This window comes from Tachysurus fulvidraco, chromosome 17, assembly GCF_022655615.1.
Source record: "Tachysurus fulvidraco isolate hzauxx_2018 chromosome 17, HZAU_PFXX_2.0, whole genome shotgun sequence".
Lineage (NCBI taxonomy): Eukaryota > Metazoa > Chordata > Actinopteri > Siluriformes > Bagridae > Tachysurus > Tachysurus fulvidraco.
The window spans coordinates 18,442,628-18,468,233 of NC_062534.1; the positions used below are offsets into that span (position 1 = coordinate 18,442,628).

At 37.6% G+C, this 25,606-nt stretch overlaps 2 protein-coding genes across 3 annotated transcripts in view; one reads left to right on the top strand and one right to left on the bottom strand.

Annotated features, from left to right (window-relative positions):
- Positions 1 to 25,606, top strand: part of macrod1 (mono-ADP ribosylhydrolase 1) — a 69,530-nt gene that overhangs the window by 6,819 nt on the left and 37,105 nt on the right. The gene's annotated exons all lie outside the window — the stretch shown is intronic.
- On the bottom strand, positions 4,902 to 25,145 carry flrt1b (fibronectin leucine rich transmembrane protein 1b). Its single transcript, XM_027135598.2, has 3 exons — positions 24,557 to 25,145; positions 12,435 to 12,838; positions 4,902 to 8,864 (listed from the first exon to the last, which is right to left on the bottom strand). The coding sequence occupies exon 3, from the start codon at positions 8,779 to 8,781 to the stop codon at positions 6,616 to 6,618; it is 2,166 nt and encodes a 721-aa protein (XP_026991399.2). The 5' UTR covers positions 8,782 to 8,864; positions 12,435 to 12,838; positions 24,557 to 25,145; the 3' UTR covers positions 4,902 to 6,615.

Consider the following 25,606-nt stretch of genomic DNA (forward strand, 5'->3'; position numbering starts at 1 on the left):
AATTCACACCTTACTCTTCGGCAACAACTAGGATTTGCACAGTTTCATGAACACCTGTGATCGCAATCCACAAAAAAACTCCACAGCAACACGACTAAAACTAGTTGAAGTTTATGCAACGGACAAACTGATATATGGAATACATTAATTACTTTGCAGTATCTCAGTAACAGCAATAACTCAGCTTACAAAATTCAGCCTACTGTGATTGTGTGTTGCGTTTTTGTCCAGATGTTTTCATGTCAGCTGTGTTTATAGAGCAGGTCAAAGCATCCTATTGCAGTGTTTGAAGCTTGTAGATGTCTTTTCGCTGCACAGCGTTGCTGCATTACATATATATAATATACATTTAATTATTATTCTTTTTTTTTACTTGTATAAACCTTATGGTAGCATTAAAAATTTAGATTAACTGTGTATGGGTGAAGCAATAAACTCAGTTTAATAATGAGAAAAAAAATAAGAGGCCACTCTTGGTAGATATTTTGCCGGTGCATGAATTAAAGTGTCAGTGTGTGTATGTACATTTTAATACACCTCATTTAAACAAGTGTTTGTCCTTGTCTTAGAATTTCCTTGTTGTTGATTTCCTGTTGTCTTGGAAAAAAAAGGTTTTGAACTATTGTTAGACTCGGCTGAAGAATTCAGAAGTAACCCTGAGATGACTTCAGATAAACAAATCTGGCAGGTGAAGATGAACTGAAATATATATATATATATATATATATATATATTTGAGTAAATCCTCTAAATTGAAATGGGATTTTAAAAACCTGTCTTATATACATTAGACCTACTTATTCATTAATACCTTGTTAAAACCAAATATGAAATATTCATCTTGACCACTGTGCTGCTTCGCTCCAGCACATAGAGATATTGATTAAACCATGTGAGCAGTTCTGCTAATGTATCACTGAACACAACCAGGAACTAGATGAGAAAATAAAAGGCTGTCCTCTAAAAGGTTCAATCTTCTTAATTGATAAAGGCTTTTGACAGTTCCTCGCAGGAAATTTGAGACTCGATGCCTTCTTGCAACATTGCGTTAAACTAAATGAACAGTAACTGTGCAGGACCTGTACCGTAATAACTGTTTATCGCAGTACTGGGATATATGACATTGTGTATATACTTTCATACCTCGGCACTGTTAAATTATTTTATTGCTATTTTATAACAGCAACTCTTAGTAGCGATGCACAAACGTTTATATGAACTCTCTAGTTCTTATATGTTAACATTTCTATCATAATGGCTGTAGACATTCTAACAATAAATTGATTAAAAACATGTAACAACAAAAAAATCCCTCATTAATCATGTGGAAAAGGAGTCAGCACTTTGTGACAGTCCGTAGCATTTACTGTTGATCAGTAACATGAAAAGCTGCATTTGTGTTTATTAACTTCGAAAGAGGGATAAATACGAGATTGGTGAGGAAACGGCATTTACAGCACACGTAAGAGTAGGACCTTACTTTTCTCATGGACGTTCTTTAATATTGTAAATACAAATGGTAATAAAGTAGGATGTGTTTCTCCTTAATAAATAAAGCCTTTGAATTTGCAGACTGCAACAATAGTGGTATAAAAGGAATAAAAGAATTCAGCAGTTTTTGAGAAAATGATCAACATCAGGGTGGTAATGAGATCGCACCATGCTGTAATTGAATATTTTTGTTTAAAAGCCCTGCACTCAAGTGTTTTATCCTTTTTTTAATATATAAAATTTAGAACATTCTCTAGAATAAAAATTGAGGCAGTGTGTTCAATGTGTGCCCTTAAACACACACACACACACACACACATGTATATATCCGTCTTCCCTGAAACTTCACTGAGAGATGATCGATCACAAGATGGAGAGAGCAGAGCAGTGTGAGATGCAGTGCTGGGTGGGAGAGGGGGTGGACTGTTTGTGTGTTGTTCTCAATAAAGATTGGATTTCCAATAAGATCGCCTCCACCCCCTGTCCTCTCTCTCCTCCTTCTCACAACATTTTACAACTCTTGGCTCCTGCTTCTCCCATAAAATACACCCAACATAAAATCCACTAGCACTTAGGAACTGTCCTCCTGAGAGGCGGGGATTGGGGAGGGGTAAACATCCTTTTTACACTACTAAATCCATCCATCCATCTATCCATTGATCCGTCTATCCATCTAGTAAATTAGGGAGGATATATTGTTGCAGGTTGGTTTATTAAGATGCGTTGTTTCACAAAGAGTGGATTGTTAAGCTGTGAGCCTGAGAGAAAAGGGACTTCCATGCACAGATGTTTGTAAGTCATAGTAAATCATATGACCCAATAAAATTTCTCGTGTTTGTTTATGTTTGATTTCTTACTGATGTTTAAAGCTTTAAACTTTAAAGCCACAATCAAAGTAGACATGATTATGACAATGCCCAGAGAAAGTGTTTTTATGATTTAACAGCTTCATGTGGAAAATTCTTGAGTATTACACTTTAAACTCAAGGCTAGAGACTCTGGTCTGAATGTCTTCTTAAGCGTCTGTTTCGTCAGTTACCACATAACTTCTTGTAAACAACGTTGACAGTGACTGTTTCCTTAGACAAGGGCTTTAAGGACGTGGCTCATCACCAGGCATCTTTGGCTGAAGAAAAAAGAGATTGAATTTGGCATGTTGACTTAAATGTTCCCTTTGAGTCTTTCTCTTTGGATTACTCTGATGGAGGAGGAGAATGTATATTTTTGGGACACAGATAACAGATATTGCAAACCAGATTCCCAGGGAGTTAGAGAAATGATGTCAGATAGAAGGGACGCTATCCAATATACTGAAGATTGAAATAGAATGCAGCTCCAGCACCAGGTTTCTCTTTTTTATGTTTTTATTTCACTAGCACTTTAGATAAGAGAGCCATGTTAATGTGGTTAGATTTTTTTTTTTAAATTATTATTTTGTCTTCTCCTGACAGACAGTATTATCTAAAAAGCCCAGGGATATGACCTACAGATCCCACTCCAGTGTAAGACAGAGAAACAGCCATGTAGTTTAAATAAAGAGAAGATCGAGTGGGGAGGAGTGAGAATCACCACATGCAGCTTTTTCTCTCTTATGGCCTGATAGTTGAGTTCATAGAGCATATAATTCACATGCTCCTATAACCCACAGAGAGTATTTTGTCATATATGCAAATGATGAGAAAAATGTGTAGACGTCTCTAAATAAGTCTGAAAATACACCTTATTTGTCAAAGTGTGTAAGCCATTAAATCTGTTATCTGTTGCAAATGAGGCATAGCATTCCAAGCTCCTGGTTCAGGGCTCTCTCTCAATAGCATAAGCAAATTTAAAATGAGTTCACACAGAGAAATCTCACATCTCTCAGCGTATGTCACATTGTTGCTAATTGGAAGCCAGGCTTGATGGAGCGAAACAGTTGCCACATGCCTAATAAATTCATTGCAATCTGAGACGCTTACAATTTGTTTTACTTGAGCATGATGCTGTTTTTCCAGTGAATATATGCATTTGTTTATCATTTAATAGTAATATCCTAGCGAGTAGCCTTCCACTTTAGAAATTGAATATCATGGTTGAAAAACATTTGAAATAAAATTGTAAGGATGATTTTTAGAAAATGAATGTGTCAGTGATGAGTTAATGAGCAGATACACTCTTGTATGTGAATGTTCTGCAACATCTGGAATGTTTGCAGAATGTTGACTGTGTTAATTGAAATTCTGTTTGATGTATGGCATTGACGAACCAACTCTCAGACACCGATCCATTAATGAACAGTATGGTAGCTTTAAAACTAACTCAATGAGCTTGCAGAAAGGCATGCATAGCAATTATTGCAGGCCTCGTTAAAAGCCTCCCACCCCTTCCATTCTCTTCCAATCAATCGCCACTTTAGCTCAAATGAAAGAAACTTGAATGCAGGCCTTCTCTTAGTCTAATTAGCTTAATTGCCACAATGTGGTAAATGGAGGAAGAAGAGACATGCTGATCATCTGGGCCATCATCAGGAAGCTTGTTGCATAGCTCTGTTAAACTAATGTCAAAATAGATTGTTTTTGCTCAGTTTGTATGAACCGTTTCAGTTTAATGTTTTTGAACTTGTCGAGTTAATGTGTTCATTTTATATTTCAAAATGTGCGTGTTCACATGAATCCAACCACAGGTGAATTATTCTGCATTGAGTTTAACCTCCCTGTTAGTTCTATGTATCAGTTAACCAATCAATCGACACAGTTTTCACACAAATTAGACCAGATTAACCTTGTTTTCTTTTGCTCTCTTGTTCTCTTTCTCTCTCACACGCTCACTCACACTGTTGTATCAGAGATACTTTTGGGTTCCATAGATGCATTAAATCCATGTAAATATAGTTGCTTAAAAGAGACACGTGATATATAAAAGAGAAATAATTGCCGTTGAGAATAATTAACCATGAATGAGTTTGTGTAAATGTCTAGAATTATACTGATAAATATAATGGTGTTAATTGGTGTTGTGAATACCTGTCTACGAAAACCCATTCTTTGTCTTAGATGGACACTTACACTGTCCTCTCTCATTATATTGATCCATGTGTTGCTTGCACAGGCTTTACCACGCAGTTCAGATCGAAGACATGTCTGTTCTAAAAAAAACCCCAATCCATTTGCTTTCTCTCCAGATACAAATTCCTCGCTGACTCCTGTGCCATAAAAGGCCATTGTTTTTAGAGAATTCTCCTTGAAATGCCAGGACCATTTGAGAACCTCCCCAAAATTTGTGTATGATTTGATTTTATCAGTGGCACATTAGAAGGAAAAAAAACCCCAATATGTTGTCTTTTGGATGTATTCTTATAAAACTCAAACTAAGACAGAAATGCTGTTCAGCACAACTGTTTTAATTGTGATGTATATATAGATAAATATACGGATGGGAAAAAACAAGCTGTTTATTATTTACTGCAGAGAAAAAGTGACAGATTTGCTATTTATTCAGATATTTCACTTTCAAAATGCATCATAAAAGGCAGGAAAATTAAAGGGACTATATACTATTCTGCTGACATTACTAACACTCCATCTTTACAATCAATGCTTCCAGTTTCTACCAGTTAATTTGGGTATAAGATTCTCCTTAACCTTTTAAAAAGAATGACGGCATTCTTTACCACATTCCATTACTTATACAAAAGTTGCAGAGGTCCACAGTGTTGTAAATGTTACTTTTCTATTTGTACCTGATTTCTATTGTCAGTACCTTAAGGGCATGGATGGATTTTATTAGTGGTTTTTCATGGTGACATAGTTAGAGTCATGGAAATGTCCACTGGCTACTTTTCATGGCCTTTATTGGATTAAGTGCTCATGTTATTCTCCAGACAGTGGTTCTCTATCGATATCCTCTTCCCATTAGCTTGGATTAAGTTAGTACCAAATTGACTGCTTTATCTGTGTCAGGCTGTCAGTTTGAGAGAGATGTCTTACTCGCATGATTGTCTTTGAATAGCCTTTTCCCCTTTTGAACATCTCATCTAGCTTCTTTTAAGCTCTGGTTTTTAAAATATCACCCTCATTTTGAAATAACTTTTTTAAAGACTAATTTCTTAGCAAGCACAAAACCATGAAACCATTTTTTCAGTTTTCCTGGCACCCACACAATAAAAAGAAAGAAACCGGAATAATAGTAAAACATCTATCACCTTTGTCAGCTTTTTGGGCTGGGAATAAAGTCATTGCACAGCATAAAAAAAATACAACACCAGAGAAAATCTAAAGAGAGAAAGGGGGTAATGGGAATAGTAAGAACCTATAATCTGAATTACAAACAAAAAAAGGTTTTTGTTAATTTGTCATAGTTGATGTTGGCAGCAAATGAAAGGCACCCATTTCCTTCGCTCATACACAGTACAGGTAGTAAAGTTATAACTATACACACCTGGTTCCACAGGATAACATTATCTTAATGCTACTGTTATGTTTCTTTAACATGACTTAGCTCAAGGAGAAAACAGGTATGAAAAAATATAAAAGTTCCCCAAACCTTCAATGTTAAATAATATCAATACCAAGAATGGTATCTCTGGCACTTATTTGTTGTTCTAGATTTTTTTTCCCAGGGAATCATTGTCCCAAATTGTAACGGTTTACAGATAGACTGGAAACAGACCAAAGGAGGCACAAAAGGGTACATTGGATTAGGGGTGTGCCATGTGAAAACCTGCTTTATGACTGTATGGAAATGAGGCCATTTGGTAATCTTGTCTAATAGAAATTATGTGTTCATAATGAGACATATCACATAACCCTAATAAATCAATAAATATATTCAAACTCAAAAGATCTGTTTTTGTTTTTGTACCTTGAGTGGTTTGGGAAACAAATTTGGTTTTAACTGGATTTGGAGACCACTGGATTTCATGGATTGTTTCTACAACCTGTTTATGCAGTTGTGTAATTACCTGTTTGATTTAATATGTTCAAAACAAGCATTTTAAAGTTATGAGATTATTTTGGATATAAATGATAGACTACATCAGAGTTGGCACACCCCTACTTTGGAACCTAAGACAATGAACAAAGCCCTACTCAGCTACTTTGTCTTAAAGATAGTGGCCAGAAAACTTAGGGGATATTACAAAGACTATCACGTGTAAGCATAATCTATATCTGGTATTCCACCTTCTCTGTATCCACGGTTTGTTCCATAGCTTGGATTTGCTGTGTGGTTTAGGGTGCTCCTGTAAAGGGTTGTATTATTCGAGGGAAAAATAGTATGAATATATGTCATGTCCTCAACTTTTGCCTTTGGCTGCAGGGGCTGTTGGGCCGCCAACGGCGTCATCTGGAAACCAGGTGTTCCGATCTCTAAGATCGAAGTGTCCTTAATGGTACCAGATTCTACATAGTCATCATAATGCTTGACAGCACTACGAGGCCCAACAACGTCACGCGCATAGACAGTATGATCATCAGCTGTAAGATACCCAGCCCGATGTCCATACCAGCAGAAAATCCCAAAAATTAAGAACAGAGAAACACATGCAGTCACCCCTCCTATAATCCCTGCAAGGGGTAAGACAGTAAATTCATCTGTACCTTGATCACCCTGACCTTGATCAGCTCTAGGCTGAATCTGAAGGTCTGCTGTCTCTGTTCTGGCACAAGCAGGGTGTTCATGCTCTGAGTCAGTGTTCGAATTCAACCCCCCTGTTCCTGTAAATGGTGTCCTTCTTCCTTTATTGACAACAAGAGGCACCACGCAAATAATATAACTTGACCGTGGTTGTAACTGAGTGAGTAAATACTCTCGGCGGTCTCCGGGGACAAGTGTCTCTGTAATTGATCCCATGGCTGGGTTACTGCTTAGTCTTAGCCAGGATAGCCTGAACGCTGAAGCTGGTTGAGCAGCCTGCCATGTAATATGGGCTGTCTCTGGAGTTAAAGGCTTTACACTGATCAACAATGTTTTACCAACATCCTCACCTTCACCCTCTGCAGAATTGTCCTGTCTCAAGTCAGGGTATCTGTGTACGGGTCGTCTGGACCTGAGTGTGAAGAGAGAACCCTGGGGAAGAGTGAGGGTTGTTGTGGTTGGGGTTTCAGTTGAAGAATCCCCTTTGTCTCTTTTAGGCCCATCACCTCCCACTGATCCTCCAACTCCTCCAGGTAAATCCAAACCTGCCTCACATTGTTCCATTTGACTTGTGAGGTCCCTAAGTGATTTGCCCCTAACTTTTTCTGGTCCATGGCATGTTAGACCCCTCACTGTTACTGACGAACCTCGGATATGCAACCAGTCATGGAGCCAGCGGAGGTTGCAGCCACAATACCAGGGATTCCCACGCAGAAGTAGCTGAGAGATGCTGTCCAAGTCCCTGAATAAACCCCTTGGAAGAGTTGTCAGGTTGTTGCCTGACAAATCAAGCTTCTGCAGCCTATGCATGCCATCCAATGAACCTCTTGGCATATGAGTCATAGCATTTTCCTGTAGGTATAGTCTAAGAAGGTGCATGCTAGGAAGGTTTAAGGGTGGTGACTGAAGAGAGTTGCGTACCAAAGAGAGCTCTGTTAAATTAGATAGTCGTGAAAATGTGTCATCAGCTATACGTTGATTTGCCAACAAGTTCCCATCAAGAAAAAGACGTCTTAGTGAGGTAAGTCCCCTGAATGCATGTGTTGGAATTGTAGAAATTCGATTGTCATCCAATCTGAGCTCCTCTAGTGATGATGGCAATCCTGATGGTATACTTGAAAGGTGGTTGCGTGACAAGAAGAGAAGTCGTAGTCGTGGATTATTTGCAAAAGCTTTGTCTTCAATGCTTACGGTTGAAATCGAATTATCATCCATGTGGAGTTTCTCTAGCAAGGGTAAACGTGCAAGAGCTGAACGAGGCAAAGTTCGTATGTTGTTGTCCTGAAGGTGCAGTTCACGGAGTGATGGAGGCAGATGTGTTGGAAAGTCATCAAGTTCATTGTCATAAAGATAAACTACTTGAACAGTCATTCGCCTTTCTAAAGAGGTTGGTAGGCCAGCATTATTTATGCGATTATTTTGCAAATAGAGCACAGCTGCTGTTAATGGCAAAGGTGGTATGATGCTCAATCCACGGTCATTGCAGTAAATAAAGCCATCATCACACCTACATGCTGATGGACATGGAACATCACCCTGAAGCTCTGCCTCCCCAAGTGCTGCTTCGGTGATGGCAGCTGTTGCTGCTGCAAATTCCAGCACTTCCACCAATAAAGTCAGGCAAAGGAGAAGCAGGAACAGCCAGTCCCTGAGCTCAATTACACTTTCAGCTGCCATGGTCTTTCAGTATCCTGCAATCAGCACAACTCCTTTGGAAACTTTTTTGGCGGATTCTTTTTTCCTGCCACCAAGTTTTGGACCTGTGGATAAATAAAGAGCAAAATGAACATGCATTGTAGGTACTTGTTTAAATTACACCACAGTCCACCCAACTTGTACCACTGTCTCAGGAAAGATAAAGGCTAATGAGTAAGTAACTGTTGACTAGCATTTTTGGTTTGCTTTATATTCTGTGTCTGTTTTATGTAGGCCTTCATCATCACCAGAGGGAGATGAGGAGGGAATAGCATTTGCAATTAGGATGGAAATTACGTATACACATTTCATTTAGCATCTTTGCTTAAACTGATAAAATCTACAATACTTTGCCTTCTGTTCCCAATGTAGGAAAGTATTGCAAAAAAGTGAAACAGATGGATAAATATTTTCTTTTTATTTAACAAACTGGACAAAATGGTGCATTGAGTAATATAGAATGTGATAGATTTACAGTAAAGCAATGCATAATACAAGAAAATAAAAAGAGTAAAACTGGAAATCTTTTTATTATGTAATAACCAAGATATAAATTCATTCTTTAGTGCCTTTTGTTTTTTCTTCTTTATTTTTAATCATCTGTCTACCGTATACAAATATGGGATCCCAAATGGTTGTCAGTCATTTCACAGCTCATACAGAACAGAAAAAGTTGTGTGTAGGTGTTATCACCAGCTGGCTGATCTCAGGTTAAACTGGTTGTACACAACAGGATTCTGACAAATTGATCAAATTGGAAGCTAATTTCCACAGATAATCAGATGGTGTGAAAGTGGTAAATAAGACAATGTTGGATAAATGTACTAGAGTGACTGACATTGGCAGTAGCCAACAACAAAAAACAGTTGTGACAAGTCATCCTGAAGTTTTAGGATTGTGCATTCTTAATCACAAATCACACATTTACACTAAATCCCATTAGCAATATTTTAGTACATGAACTACCGTGTGTATGTGTGTGTGCGCGCATGTGTGATTATTTGGTATTTTTATCGTTAATACTTTATTATTATATACAATTTTACTCACAATATGTAATGATGATATTGATATTCTGACCGTAGATGAGTTATGTTGCACATATAAGCCAAAGCAAAATATATGGATAAATATGTCCTAGATATGGACCAATATGCCAAGCTTTAACATTTGATAACCAGATTGCACAGATTCCTTGGGATTTTGAGGATTTTTAATGTCTGTAGTGTTCTCAAAGATCAAATTGCAGCATGTATAGGTTTAGCCTTACTATTTTTTTTTACCATTTAAATGTATGGAATTAGTCTTCAAAGTCAAACTGCTTGTCTGAACCAAAAGAAGACATTTTTGTAATTCACTGCAGATGATTACTGCACTTGCTCATTCAGTCCAAACTACGATTAATGTTATTGACGGTGAAAAGCGGTAACCTCAGCTAGCCTTGACCAGTGACAGCCTCTGTAGTTTGTAACTGCTTCTGTAAGTTATAATTAATTTATATAATTAAATAATTGACAGGAGTACAGGACATCTGTCTTTGCACAACTGATTCATCAAAACAAGAAAGTGTAACTGAAAAATGGGATAAATCAAATAAAAAAAGAACAATAGAAAACAATTAGATAAATTTTTTGTTATATTTGTATTCATCAGTTCATCAGCTTTTCCAAATTTGTTAAATTCATTTCTGTATTTCCTATCAAATGTGTGTGTGTTTGTATGTATGTATGTATGTATGTACTGTAAATATATTGCATAATTGATCTTTTATTAACTGTCATTTTTTTATAAACAGTTTATCATTTAATAGAGTGGAACAGATTGTGAGATCAACAATAACCTTAATCCAACTTCAGCCTGTTTTATCACAGATTGCTTGCTGGAAGTTTGTCCATTTCGATTTTTTATTCATGGAGCCACAAAAGAGACACAACACCGCCTGTTTGTATTCTTACATGTTTTGAGTACGCGCAAAGGTGTGAGAGATTTCTGTTGGGGCCTCATTCTTTTTTGCTGCCTGCTATCTCGTGGGGTTGTATTCGGCCTTGTTTGTGTTGTTGGCCAGGCCAGATGGGAGTTGGTTAGCTGCCCCTCGGCTGCACACATTGTTGCCTCAGGCAGCAACTACATGCAAAACAAGCCCTTGAACGAGCTAGCTCACATGCAAAACTGATCGAGATGGTTTTCCCAGATAGGTGAAGAGAAAGATTAGTACTGAGAAATAATTTTGCATATGGTTTGCTATGCTTGTTGACAGCAATTCCTAACAGGTGCAATGTATTTTAAAGAAACTAATTTAGCAAACAAATAGATTTCCCTTTTATATGTAGAAAATGCATTTTCTTCAAATCAGCTCCAGAGACAGCATTGCTACTTAAAAATGAAGCAGTATATAAAGAGCCTCTCAATTTTAGACTGTTACCAGCCATGAAAAGAGGTACTTTGACAGAAAATGGAGAGCAATTTAAATGTCATATTTAATTGTTCGCTCAGTGTGTATACATATGGGTATTTTTAGACCAAATCAACCGTCTCTCCAGGCTCATAGTGTTTGTATTTGAGCAGGGAGACAAAGCTGAACAGAGGTTGGTGAATGAGGTAGCCATCTTTTTGAATCTCAAATTAATATTTGGGGAAAAATGTGTTCTCACTGGCTTTAACCATGTCATGGTTGTTGATGAAAACTGCTGAGCTCCTTGATTTTCACACAGTCTTTTGAATTAACACAAAATGGTATAAAAAAAATTGAGTGAGCGACAATTCTGTTGGAGGAAATGTCTTGCTGAGGAGATTGCTAGGAAGAAAATGGCCAGATTTGTTCAATGCAGCAAGAAGGGTACAGTAACTCAAATAACCACTCTTTACAACTGCTGTGAGCAAAAGAGCATCGCAGAGCATACAAAACATAAACCTTGAATTGGATAAGGTATGACGCATATTTAGGGTCATACTTTTGTCAGTCAAGAACAGGAATATGAGGCTACATTGAGAACAGACTCACTAAAATAGGAAAGTTAAAACAAAAACTGGTCTTTTTCCAATCATTAACTGTCCAATTTGGTGACCTAAACTAATCTAAACCTTTGTCTGTTGAGATCAATCGACAGATAGACAGACAGACAGAAGAAAATTATGTAGTGTGTGTGTGTGTGTGTGTGTCTGTGTGTGTGCGCATGCGTGTGTGTGTGCACTTTAACACTGCAGCTTGGCTTTATAGACAAACTTGTATGTGTACTCCACATTCTTAATGAATACAGTTACACTCCTGCTTATCCACCTTCATTTCCAGCTTATTTACTTTTTCCCTACACTTAAATGGTTTAATCACTGGTAATTTTCTTAACCAGTTGCTTCTCCTGATATGTCTACATCTATGCATAGTATCAACGTCGCTATTCGTAAAGATCTAACTTGTAGAAGTTACTGTAAGGGTTATCTTGCTCTAGTTTTCTTCCTTGTTTTGGTGCATTTAACTACAATTGAGGTTTTTGTCCTCTACTGTTCAAGCAAATTCTTCTTGTTTTATTTAACATGCTATCTAAAAGACAAAAATATTAATTGTCAAATACAAAAATTGTAACCGATCCAGACGGACAGACAGACAGTTAGATAAAAAATAAAAATAAACATCTTACCTCCTTGAGTGAGTTTGGTGGTCCTTTTTTGTGTGAGTAGTAGGGTATGAGTGTGTGTGTATACAACTGATGGTTGATCAGCAATGAGATAAGACTGTGTTAAAATCTTCAGTTCTATTGGATTTCCTGTCACTTCAGTGACAGATGGCCATTGCAGACATTACTGGTAGGATTATTGTAAAATATAGGCACAGAGGCAAGGATAACTCCATTCAGAAAAACGGTTGCGGTCTTAAACAGTCAAAGCTGTCACTGTTTGTCACCACTTCCAAAACGAAAAGAACCTGAAGCTGATGTTTTGAGTTGAAGTCTCCGTTCATCCAGAGGCATTGTCATCATTCTGATTGTATATCACATGGTGATGGACGGAACCACTGCTTGCATCAATTTTGAGAAGCCATCACCTGTCGGGAACACAGAAGTCACAACGGTGAACGAATGCATTCATAGTCTAACTGCAGTACTTAGAAAACCCACATCCTTCAAAAAACTTGACAAAATGGCTTTGTAAACTGGGGAGTGAAGGGAATTCAGCAGGCAGAATTAAGTGGAAAATCTCGATTACAGATGGCTCCAGACCTAAACACAATATTCATACTAACTGGGTCACTTTGCTCACACACAATTCGCCTCATTGTGCAACAGCAAAACAAAAGTCTTGCTTCCCCTCTTAACATTTACAGATGCCTCAGTAATTTCATGCATGAGTCTAAAATTGTAGTGTGTAGATATTTGATTGTTTTGTGTTTATGTTTACCAAAATGGCCATTACGGGACCCAGAGTTTCACTCTGGTGAGCATTATCTTTTGTTGCAACACTATGATGTATTTCCCAGTCCTAACACGTGGCTATGTTGTGGAAGAGTTTTTATTTTTTAAAGTCTCTCCCATGGCCCATTGACTCACAGTCTAATGTTTCTGCTATGCATCAATCAGAGATGCAGTGTTCAAAAACAATATTCCTGACATGCAGGACACAGTGTGGGTAATATAGAGCAAGCCAGGTGGAAATGGATCACTGGAGAGCTCTACTAACCTGCATGGGGAGACAGTGAACATTTCCAGCTCAGAGATAATTCACATAGAATGATTCACTGTGGTAATAATGAATGTGTGGGTTAATTAAAATCAATAATGGATTTGGGGGTTTTTAGTGAAACTGTGCTGATTGTTGGTACACAGGGGAGGAGCAGAATGATAGATTGATATGCAGAAGATGAACTTCTGAATTTGAGATGCATTTCCATCTGTCCTGCACTCAGAGCTGGCTATGTTTTACTGTATATTCCATTTACACTCTCATTACACTCTGCTCTACATTTCTGGATTCTCATCTGCTGCTCACAACTCTTTTTGCTTATTCTCTCTTTCCTTATAACATATAACTTTTTTCTGTCTGTATCGGTTTTATTAGTGATCGTGTTAGCTAGAATGTAATGATCAGATTTGATAGAATTTGATGGAAGTTTGTCACAGGTGCTGACTTACATTGACTTTGACCCTGACCGTACAGACCTACATGAGAATGTCACAGCAGTTCACCATGTATTGCTTTATGCTTACTGCTGTTGATGGCGATATTTTATACCTATGGGCCATAATGCATGGCATTGCAGTCTTTGTATGTGTTGTAGGGTTTTTGGTGAATTGTGCAGACCTTACACCAATTTATTAACCAAAAGCCTTTGCAGTTATTTGAGAGGAATAATCACTGTGGATAAGTTTGTCGAGATCAAGGCTTAGTGGAGACAGTACAGTAATGTTAAAAGGCAATGATGTGAAAAAAAAATGTACAAATAAAGTTAGTCCTATAGTAAATTTCATAAATAAACTAACATCAAGCAAGATTAGTGAAACAGCTTATGTGAAACAAAGCTTTTAAAACAGATTTTGCTATAGTACATTTAATAGCATGTTTATTATATGTTTAAGTTTGTGAATGTGATCTTAGGCAAGGCCAGGTTGTTATGTTCACTTTAACACCCTTGTGTGCTTGGTCACCTGTGCACCAGAGGTCTACACTTCAATGACATCACCAAAATGTCGACTTGGAAGAAGACCTCGGGGCTTATGGCACTGTTTGGAACACTGCTATAAAGTATATAGACGGGAAAAGATGTGATTAATGTCCCCCGTGTGGTTATGTGTTAGCATAGAGAGAGAGAGAGTGTGTGTGTGTAGAAACCATTTAACCAACCTGTGCACGTAACCCTTCCCATCTCTGGCTTTCAATTTCTCATTTACTGACTGAGGGAATGAGAGAGTGAAAGTGAGGGAGAGCCAGATGGAGAAGGAAAGGGAAGAAGGAAGATTGATGAATCTATTGCAATGAAATTTGTAGGTAAAAATTACTGTTAGGCCAAGTAGGATTTAAGCCCAACACAGTGACTGAATTCATCACACATGCACAAGCACACATACACGCGCACACACTTATATACTTGCACATTCTTTGTCTTAGGTTCATGAAGGAACATGAAAACTTAATGACCCCTCACACTGCTTTGTCATAAAATATTACTAAAGTACATCATGAAATAATTATTCTGCAGCAGATCTAGTTCATTATTAATTCAGGGCAGGACTTGATATATGCTGTTGTGATACAGACCATGTGAACAGAGTAAACAGACAGAGTAATTTGTGTGTGATGCTTAGTACATGAGAATGTTAACAAAACACTTAATATGATTTACAATGTATCCCTTAAGCTCTGGTACTGTAGATATGGTGCATGGGGTAGTGGACCAGCCCTTGTGTGTGTGTGTGGGCATGTCTATCTTTCCCCCAGTCCTGATTTAGTGTGAAGTGGTAAAATGATGGCCTCTGGGCTGCATGTTTATTAAGATATTTTTTGGCACTAATATCACTGTCACATTTCTTAAATCAGAATCTCCCTCCTTTACATCCTCTACTTCAGGACCATGAACTAATGAGGCTTCAGAGTTTCTATATCAAACCTTTCCTCAGGGCTCAGTCTAATTATGTACCATTCAGAAGAAGGAGAAAGAACGTAATTGCTATACCAAAGTGTTTTGCCAGGTATTATCCATAAAATACCTTGATGAGAGGTGTCTGGAAACCTGTTTTTTTTTCTCCCTCCGGCCTGGTGACAGCACAGATCTTAAACCGCCTATGGCTTTGAATAGTAATCTCTGTGTGTGTGTATGTGTGTGTGTGTGTGTTTGATCTGATGATAATTAGCTAAAGGTAATCAAGAATAACTCGGCAATGGGAGGGAAAATCTGTGGGAGATGTACAGACACAGAAGGATGTGACCAGCCTCTCAACGCGGAGCCGCACACAGCAGTCTTTTTAGCATGAACAACCAGAGAGAGAGAGAGAGAGAGAGGGGCAGTGGAGGAGGACAGGGAACAACAGAATGGGAGCGTTGAGGTTAAAGGGTAAATAGGATAGAAAAATCAAAGATACCATATTTAGGGGATTTTCTATCATAGCATTTTCTAAACAGTGGACTTATTTAAAGTCATCTGTTAAATACTATTATATTAATACTAATAAATTTGATGCAATGTTTTTTGTAATTATTTATGCTTAACTTCTCCAGCAATTTCCCTTCTTTCCTCCCTCTCTCTTTCTCTCTCGCTCTCTCTGTCTCTCTTTCTTCCACCCTGAACAGGAGAGTAATCTACACACAAAAAAACACTGATTCTTTTTTCTTCCCTGAGGTTTTTTCTAAAATTGGCTTTCCTGAGTCTGAACCATGCTTGAGATTTTAGTGTGTGAAACAAAAATTGAAAGTTGACCTGACCTTTCACACACCAGGCCTGGTCTGCTTTTAAGGATGATCATGTTATTGGCCCTAAATGTGATGGACAAGACTGTCCACCTGAAACCTGGACTGTTGCAATGTCATGTGTTTTTAGGATTTATTTTTCTGTTTCCTGTTTTATTAGCTGCTTTTTTATGTTTCTCTTAGTAGTTTGGCTACAGTCGAGAAAAATTTATGTTTCATTTGTTGAAGCAGATGGGACCAGATTGTTCTTTTTTCACCTTGTGATTGATTTTGATCTCTAGCCTTTTTATAACAGACCTGTTGTATTTATTTTGGGGGCATGGGCTCTCATGGGTTGTAATTCAACAGAGTAATATATCCTGCTCTGGGGTTTAATTCTTACTTTGCTGTGTGTCATTTTGGTGATGGGTTTGTCTCTGGTGCATTCAGAAAGATTCCTAATGGAAACTTACATTTTAAATTTGTAGACCAAAATGTGTGTTTGTGAATGTAGAGAACACTACACACACACACACACATACACACATTCACACACAATAGCTCCTTTCATCCACTGTAGGCTTCAACTGATGCAGATTATTTTTCCTTCACCTCTAGCTGAACCCTGAGGTCTGTTTTAGTAATACAATCTGTAAATAAATGAGCGCTGCCTGTAATGCACATGATGGAGCTGCTAAAATGATAATCAGTATTATTTTAGCTTGATCACAAAATCATGATTTGCATTTTATTATTTTGCCAAGAGGGTTTTTTCATATTGTGCATTATACTCCTGTATTCGTTTAGAATTTGAATGAAGATTATACTCCTCATTAGTCACATTAATTAAATGGATCTTTGAAATGATAAATATACACACAGTTATACTCAAAATAAATCTAAATAATTTGTCCCCTCATAGTATCCTACCAAAGACATAGTTAAAACAGAAACAGGGAGTTTATAACTGAATGGACAAATCAATAAAAATATCTTTGGCCAGTGATTAACTTCATCTGTTGATTGTTAATTCTAATTATATTAAAGCCAAAATTCCTGTTCCTGATTAATATACAACAAATTGTCTGTTTTAAAAAAAGATAATTAGCATAATTAATATTGTTAATATATTGATAATTAATGTTTTAATTAATAAATTATGTAGCCTATTATAATTTCCGAAGTAAATACCCTGTAATATGATAAATGTAGCCAGATACTTATTAGTGTTTAAAAGTGTGTGTGTGTGTGTGTGTGTGTGTGTGTGTGTGTGTGTGTGTGTGTGTGTGTGTGTGTGTGTGTGTGTGTGTGTGTAGGAAATCAAATGGTTCTGAATCCAATCTCCTCACAGTTATACTCAGCCTAGAATAACTGTCACACTGTCAGACTATCTCTAGTTCAAACTATCTCTTTCCCTTTCACTCACTTTCTGTTCTCTCTTTCTTCTTTTTCTGTCAGTCTCTGCCTCTTTCACACAGACACACCTGGTATTCACACACCTTACACATTACTGTATAAATGCAGCCTATTAAATTTCATACAATGTTTTTTTGGAATTATTTATGCTTAACTTCTCCTGCAATTTCCCTTCTTTCCCCTCTCTCTCTCTCTCTCTCTCTCTCTCTCTCTATCTATCTATCTGTCTCTCTCTCTTTCTATCCAAGCCTCTCGCTTGCTCTCTTATGCTCTCTAATGAACTGGCAAAAGCTATAAACAGGAATCACATCCTGTCAGCCCTGTTCAAGTCTTTTCACCCCTCTTCCTCTTTCCTCCATTCATGTCATTTTAGTTGGATTGTTTGAACTCATCTCCTGCTTTTAGTCTCTACTGCATGTCAGTTCAAATTTTTTGTCTTTGATAGGAGTTATGCTTGAACACTTTGACAATTGCTAGCAAAATCCAAGGTTATCAAAATCCAAGGCTCCTAATCATCTTAATCATCTCTCTTTCTCTGCAGAGATAAACCACCACTTTGTTTTGTTTGCTTTTACATTTCATCCTTTCCAAGCCCACAGTTTCACTTTCCCCCTTTGTCTTTCTCTGCTTCACTTGCTCCCTCTGTAGCTGTGTAAATGATGCAGTGTCTGGAAATAAACAGGCAATTTAAGCACTGGATTCTTCACAGCTTTCCACGCTTTTCTAGTACAGCACACACACACACACACACACACACACACACACACACACACACACACACACACACACACACACACACCCCGTCATGCTCTTTCCAACAGTCCTCATGAACAGCACAACACATGGACACAACTCTAAGGAAATATGGAACACTCCATATAAACGTTTGTCGCTGTAAATGCATTTCTTATCTGTTTCTTATTTAAAATGGAAAACCCTATACTTCATCCCATACTAGTGATGATCATCTACCTTTCTACAGGATTCACTTTAGTCTGTATTCCTCCACACCAACTCCAGATAATCAGTCTGTTGGATTAGCTGGATTAGAGCTGGAGCTAAATTCTTCAGAAAGGTAGATTTCCAGAAGGATAGAGATCACCATTCAAAACACAGCACAACATGTCTGTTTATATAAGGCTGCCTTCTGCATTTAGGTCAGTGAACATAGTTGCCTAAATGGTAAATGTGCTAAAAGATCATCAAGTGGAACTGCCCATGTTCAGCAAACACTCTCTACTAAGCTGAACATGATTAGCCTTCCTCTGGGAGGCCTTTGTACTTTTTATGGCTTAATTAGAGCCAAACTACTAGGCAGCAAGCAGTGTGCAAGAAAAGGAGATGGCACATGCAAATTTGTGTAAGCCTGCTTACATTAGTTTGTAACATTCACATGTTGCGAGTTGCTTAAAGAGACTGTACACAGATATATCACAACCCATCATACAACATGGGTCTTATAAAAACTAATGCTTGCTGGAGTGGTGTGATATGACCTGACGCATATAACCGTGTTACCATTATCAGACAGTTATTAACGATTTATAGTCATAATGAAATGTTCACAAGACATATTTGTGACGTTACTTCTTGTTATCAACAAAGTATCCATCTTGGATACTCTCTTCAAGTTAATAAAAAGTAAAAAAAAGAAAAAAGTAGTCTTTTACTTTCCAGAGAAACTAGAAAAAATAACTACTCTGCCTGTAAACTGTAAACTGTAAGCTGTGCTAGGAAATGTACAAAACATTGTGACTTTTACACAGCACTGACACCAGAAACTCCTTCCCTCCTAAATGTTACATGTACTAACAATAAACTTCATGTCATTAACACTCATCTGCCATATAACCATGGTTAAGAAGACGTCTTTAATTGATAAATTTTGTAAAAAAAAAATTAATGGTTGGCGGTAGAAAAGAAATAAAACATTATGGCCATTCTGTTAATAAAAACAACCGGTTTCACTGTACATCAGGTCACATAACACCAACCCAGCGCTGATTCCTGGTGGTTTCCTGTGTGCCGTGTTGAATTTTATTCCCTACATCGCTTGTGGATGACCAAAAACTGCAAAATAACTTTTGTTCCCCTACTAATGGTTGCCCTAATGTTCACTCTAATGATGCAAGAAGTAATGCTGTGAATGTAGGTCTTAGTCATGTGTCCACAATTTTTATTGTGGTTCTGCTTGTTTAACAGCCCTTAACATACCCCAGCTGTAGCAGTGGACACGGCTGTAAAACTGCTATTATTATATTTATGAGTGATAAACACACAATAATTAATTAGCAATTAATCGATTACAGTACTCAAAATTAGAGAAGGCTGATATGATAATAATATTGTCATTATGTTAGAATTGTTTCTTTTAAATATTAGTATTGGGTTGTTTTTTTTTTAGAACATTAATAAAACTTTTCACTCATGTAGAATAAGAATTTTTCATATTGTTTATTTTTTATGTAGCAAATTGTATGTCACACCCTGGCTGTGTTTGTTCATGTTATTTTTGAGTATTGTTTAAGCATCTGGATATCAGCATTCATTTATTATTTGTTTAATTAATCGAGTATTATACATGATATTGCATTTATATGGCAAGTGGGATCGCAGCTTCTAAAAAGAGCTACATCTGGAAATATTTAGCTTCAGATACTTGTGGAGATCATTTTTTTCAACAGTGTGACTGATATTTATTAGTTTTTAAACTTGTCTCATACAGTACATAAACATTTGGACATGTTTGTGGTGTCTTGTCCAGAGTGATTTCTCTCACCTAGCACCCAGTGTTACCAGGATAGGCTCTAGATACACCTCAAACCTGACCAGAATAAAGAGCAAACTGAAGCTGAATGAGTATTATAATGGATATTATATTTGCACACCACAAACCACAAAATTATGAAAAAGGTGAGGCTACACTTGATAATCCTTTTTGTTAATCCTGTTTATGGCAGTTTTTTTTTTGCTATGTATTTCTATTTTGGCCTCTCTTAATATTACTGACATTACCGACAGTTTTGTATCCAAGATATTTGCAATGTATATGGGCTACAGTCAGCTGTGTTGAAATTTTTCTTTTAAATCGCATCTTCGAGTGTAGGTCATATTAAAATAGTTACTTTCTAAATACAGCTGAATCCCTTTTATTTGTAACAATACAAGTTGCCCATCTGTAATTCCTACATTGTTTCTTATATTTCACAGCATTTACATTCGAAAGAACATGTCTTAAATCCTGAACAAGATTTACTGTTTTAAGATTTACTGTCAACAGATTTAAGTCTGTTGAAGTTAAACTCGTCTTACTTTTCAAAACAAAGTCACACCTTAAGACTACTTTGTGTGAAAAAAACAAATGTCCAAGTCCCTGACCAAGAGCTGATTTGCATGTGCTGACCACTTTTGCATGTGTTGAAATCTTAAAGAAATCTCCTAAGCAGAGATGGATTACAGGCATCTTTAACTCTTACACAGCCCCTGAAAAACACTAAAGCAATTCATATGATTGAGTCTGGGATATTCCGTCACCAACACCGCAATAATGTAAGAAAGTCTTAAAGCTGCAGTTTAGTGCCGTACGGCTGCTCTTCAACACCCATGCTCATGAACAACACAGCTTTTCTGTTCACTGTCCACCACAAATACCATTCAGTCCAAAATCTGAGCACGACAGAAGAATGTTTGATTTGACTGAAATAAATCACTCGGTGACAATGAATAAAATGGCCACAGTGATTAATGAAAGAGGCTGATGTACATCTCATGGTGTCTATGACAACCTTGGCCTGGCAGAAGATGAGACAGATCTGCTCATTGTTGTGCTGGAGTGGAATCTTCTCTAGAGAGGCCTTTGTGTGTGTGTGTGTGTGTGTGTGTGTGTGTGTGTGTGTGTGTGTGTGTGTGTGTGTGTGTGTGTGTGTGTGTGTGTGTGTGTGTGTGTTCTAATACTGTTTTAATAGACACTCTATTTAAACAGATTTCAAGTTTTCAGATTTTAGATAAAAGTTCATTTTAGAGATGGGATAATACCACTTTTTATTTTTCAAAACCAATACTGAAACCTTGAGCATAAGCGAATATTGTTATCCAATCAATATTTTTTCCCTTAAAACTACTAAGATTAAAATATTTTATTCAATTACAGAAAATAGCTAAAATGCAACTATTTTGATTCCTAACTTTGTTACACACAAATCAGTTATAGAACATATAATAAATATAATAAAGTGCTAATATAGCAAAATAAAACCTAACAAAAAAAAAACATTTAATCTAGCCTAGTAATTTCCAACTCTGTAATAATACAAATCTTTCCCTGAATTTGTCAGTCATTTAATTTGAAGTATTTCCACACAGCTGCTAGGAGACCAACTCCCACACACATGTTTTGCTGAATAGCTCCCAGTTTGTTGTTAACTTTGTCACATGGCTACTGTTAACTAATGCATTTCTTTTACCTGATTTATGTTGTGCTACAAGCAATTCTCCTACTGTTTGTTTATTTACTTATTTAATATTTCAGGCTGTTTGATTGTATCTTATACATTCTTTTATCTTGTCTGCTTTCTTTATTGGCACTAATACCGACCCTAAGTATCGGATCGGATCTGTCTAATTAATTGTTTTAATCGATTATAAACATTTAATATATTGACCAGGTTCTCCTTTGGTCAAGCTTGCCAGCAGTGCTCTACTTTAAACCCACATCTATGTATAAACAGAGAGTCTTGATAAAACCTCTATAAAGTCCAATTGCATAATGACAGTATTTGCTTTGTGCTGCAGCTGTGTATTTTTGCAGACGGCAAATGCTTTTGTTTAAGTGTCAGCTCTAAGGCAAGCCGGCTCTTTGTGTGTGTGTGTGTGTGTGTGTGTGTGTGTGTGTGTGTGTGTGTGTGTGTGTGTGTGGAGTGAGAGAGAGATTTCCGCTGTAATCCGCACAGTATTGTGGCTGCAGTATTTTTATCGTGCTGCTGAGCGCAGACTGACCCGTGACGCACACATCACTCGTTCAGAATCGAGCTGTGAATTAAACACAGCTGCAGCTGCTGACCACAGAAAAGATTATGAAGACGAAGACTGTAATATCCTTGACTGAGGCCATTAAATGTCAATGGATCTGTTTTATAATGAAAAGCAGGCATTTCAGTGTGTAATCTCAGTGTTATGTACAAAACAGTCACAGTCTATGCATAGACAGTTCATAGTGGTGTGGAGGGGCACCACTCTCTCTCAAACTACTTAACTATCACCTTAATTGAGTTGATTTGGTGAAATTGTGCTACAAGCAATCAAGAAATTTAATTTGTATTATATAGGTAGTTAAACTGTTGAAAAGGTTTTTGGTACTTTGACAAATCTTTATCTTAAAAATTCACACTTTATTACAACAGAGAAATAGCACTGATCCTGTCATGAAGCTGACAGCAGTGCAGAAAAGTGTGTGAATGTCAATGAAGACTTGTGTGCCTGTGATTGTATAGTGTGTGTAGGTGTGTGTGCACGCTTGTGCATGTGTGAGATGTGGTTCTCCGTGGTCCAGTGCAGAGTGGTTTCATGTGGTGTCGACTGTGTTACACACTCTTCCCACCGTGCTGGCATGGCTGGGAGCTCATGCTGGCAAGTCTACAAAAACCCCACTGTTTTCTGGCTGTCACCAACAGGGCAGGAAGAAAGAGGAGAGAGGGTGGAAAAGCAATGAAAGATAGCGGAGTTATCACCGTGCAGGCGCACATACACACATTGGCACTTTTGCAATCACTAGCTGCTAGACAAACAAGGTAAAGATTAATGTCTGGAGGAAAATGACTTGGGGATACTAGAACTTAGACACATGTTTAGTTTTCACATTTCAGTGTACTCCTTTATACAAGAGATGCACAGCGACAATAAACATTAAAAAGAAAATCATATCACGCTTATTAAAACTGACATCCTATTATGGTGGATTACAACTTTTAAGCATTTTGACAGCCAGGATTTTTACTGACTGTGCGTTTTAACCCAAACATGTACACACACGGATGTTTGCAGTCATCACCTGCCACCACGCATTGTGATTGTTTCCGTACGTAAGTGCTCTCACACACTGTGTGTGCATCTCAGCATCATCTTCAGCTCAGCATGCACCGACGTAGATTGTTGGTTTTTAACTCTGAAACGATCCCTAAACGTATGAATGAATATTTACGACTGATGACCTACAGATACTTGCTCCACAAATCTATGGCTAAACAAGAGATGCTTATCTTTTTTAGACTTTTATTAATGCTGTATTAGTGGTATTATACAAATACTCTCAGAAACTACTTGATCTTCTCGTTAGGATGGAACCATCATTAAATAGATAGATAGATAGATAGATAGATAGATAGATAGATAGATAGATAGATAGATAGATAGTTAGTTAGTTAGTTAGTTAGTTAGTATGGTAAATAGTGTTTTGCATTAACCCAAAGCTTTACAAGCTTATTAAAGCTCCACCACATGCCCCCTTTTCCCATGTATAATATACTCACTCAATGGACCACCAAAGCGACATGGAAAGGTTTCTGAGTGAGAACAGCTCTGTAACAGGTTGGGAAAGACTCCAAACAACTCGGCGTGTAACACGAAGAGTTTATCTGGACATCACATCCATTTAAACGCCTATTTGTTTCTAAAATATCTGACATTAATAGCTGGGAATTTAGTGCTAAGTTTCTTAGCCTCAGCCATTATACACAATTGTTTCAAAGACCAGATATTTACAATATTATTTGTTTTGTTTTTTTACCAGACTGCCTATAATTTTATGCTAATTAAAGTAAAAAGCTAAAGATTTTAGACGGCTATAGTGTTATAAAATGATTCCAGCTTCCTGTCGTCTGACGTTTCTAAGAGTAACAAACAATCCGGTTAAAACTGGTAAACGTTAGACGACGAATTTAGTCAACAAAATATGAATCTGTAAATGCCACGTTACCTGTGTATCAGTCGTCCATTTCTCTCCGTTTCGATCCGTTTGTTCTCTCGAGAGTTTTTGTGGAACGACACGCTTTCCGTTAAAAAGCCGTTAAAACGCTTGTGGCACGCGCCGGTCTGTGGTGAGTGCCGCGCGCACAGGCTATCGCGCTCTGCTGTGTCTCTCTGTCACACAAACGCTCTGCGCTCGCTCCGCTCTGCGCGCGCTCCACCCCTCCGTCTCCTCAGTGGACTCAAACCGTTCTGTGTGCCAATAGAGGGGGAAAAATAGACTTAGAATCCAAGCCACTGTCCTAACGATAAGAAAACTACAAACCGAATACGGTTGTCATCCTGCACAAGCCTTATAGACCTTTATAACCAATGCAAACCAAAGTTTGTTATTAGTTTAGTGTCCACGGACATGGTGAGTGTCCAAAGTCACGCTTTCAGCCCTGATGCAGAGGACAGGGCCACATTCTAAGGTTCACACACGGATGCATGCTGTGTGAATGCATGCAAGTACCCATGCAAGAGTGTCCATGCATTCCAAGTGAAAGTTTCCACATATTCTACTTGAAGATGTCCACACGTTCTAAGTGAACGCTTTCAGGCGCAGTGTGAACGAGTGTCCACACATTTCAAGCGACAACGTGTTCATGCATTCGAAGCCTGTGTCCAGCGAGCACTGCGTGTGAGAATGTCCACACAGTCCGTGTGTGTTCATGCACTCCAACTGAATGTCCACACACCGCATGAATATGTCTGTGCAATTCACATGAAATAATGATGCCTTCTAGCTTATCGGGCACCACAGATTAGAACGCAGCCTATAAACATAACCACAACGCTGATGTTTGTTCTGTTTTCATTTACTTGCGTTTGCTACAAAAAAATTTGTCACGTCTTCTTTGCTCTGTTATAACCGAATGCACTACTTTTTGATACGATGCATATTTCCCCTTTTGACTCAAAATATACTTAAATTAGCACATCTGTGTGCAAGTTGTACCAAAAACAATTAACGGAGCTGTGCATCAGAAGATGTCAGGCTTTATTGCATGCTAAGGAA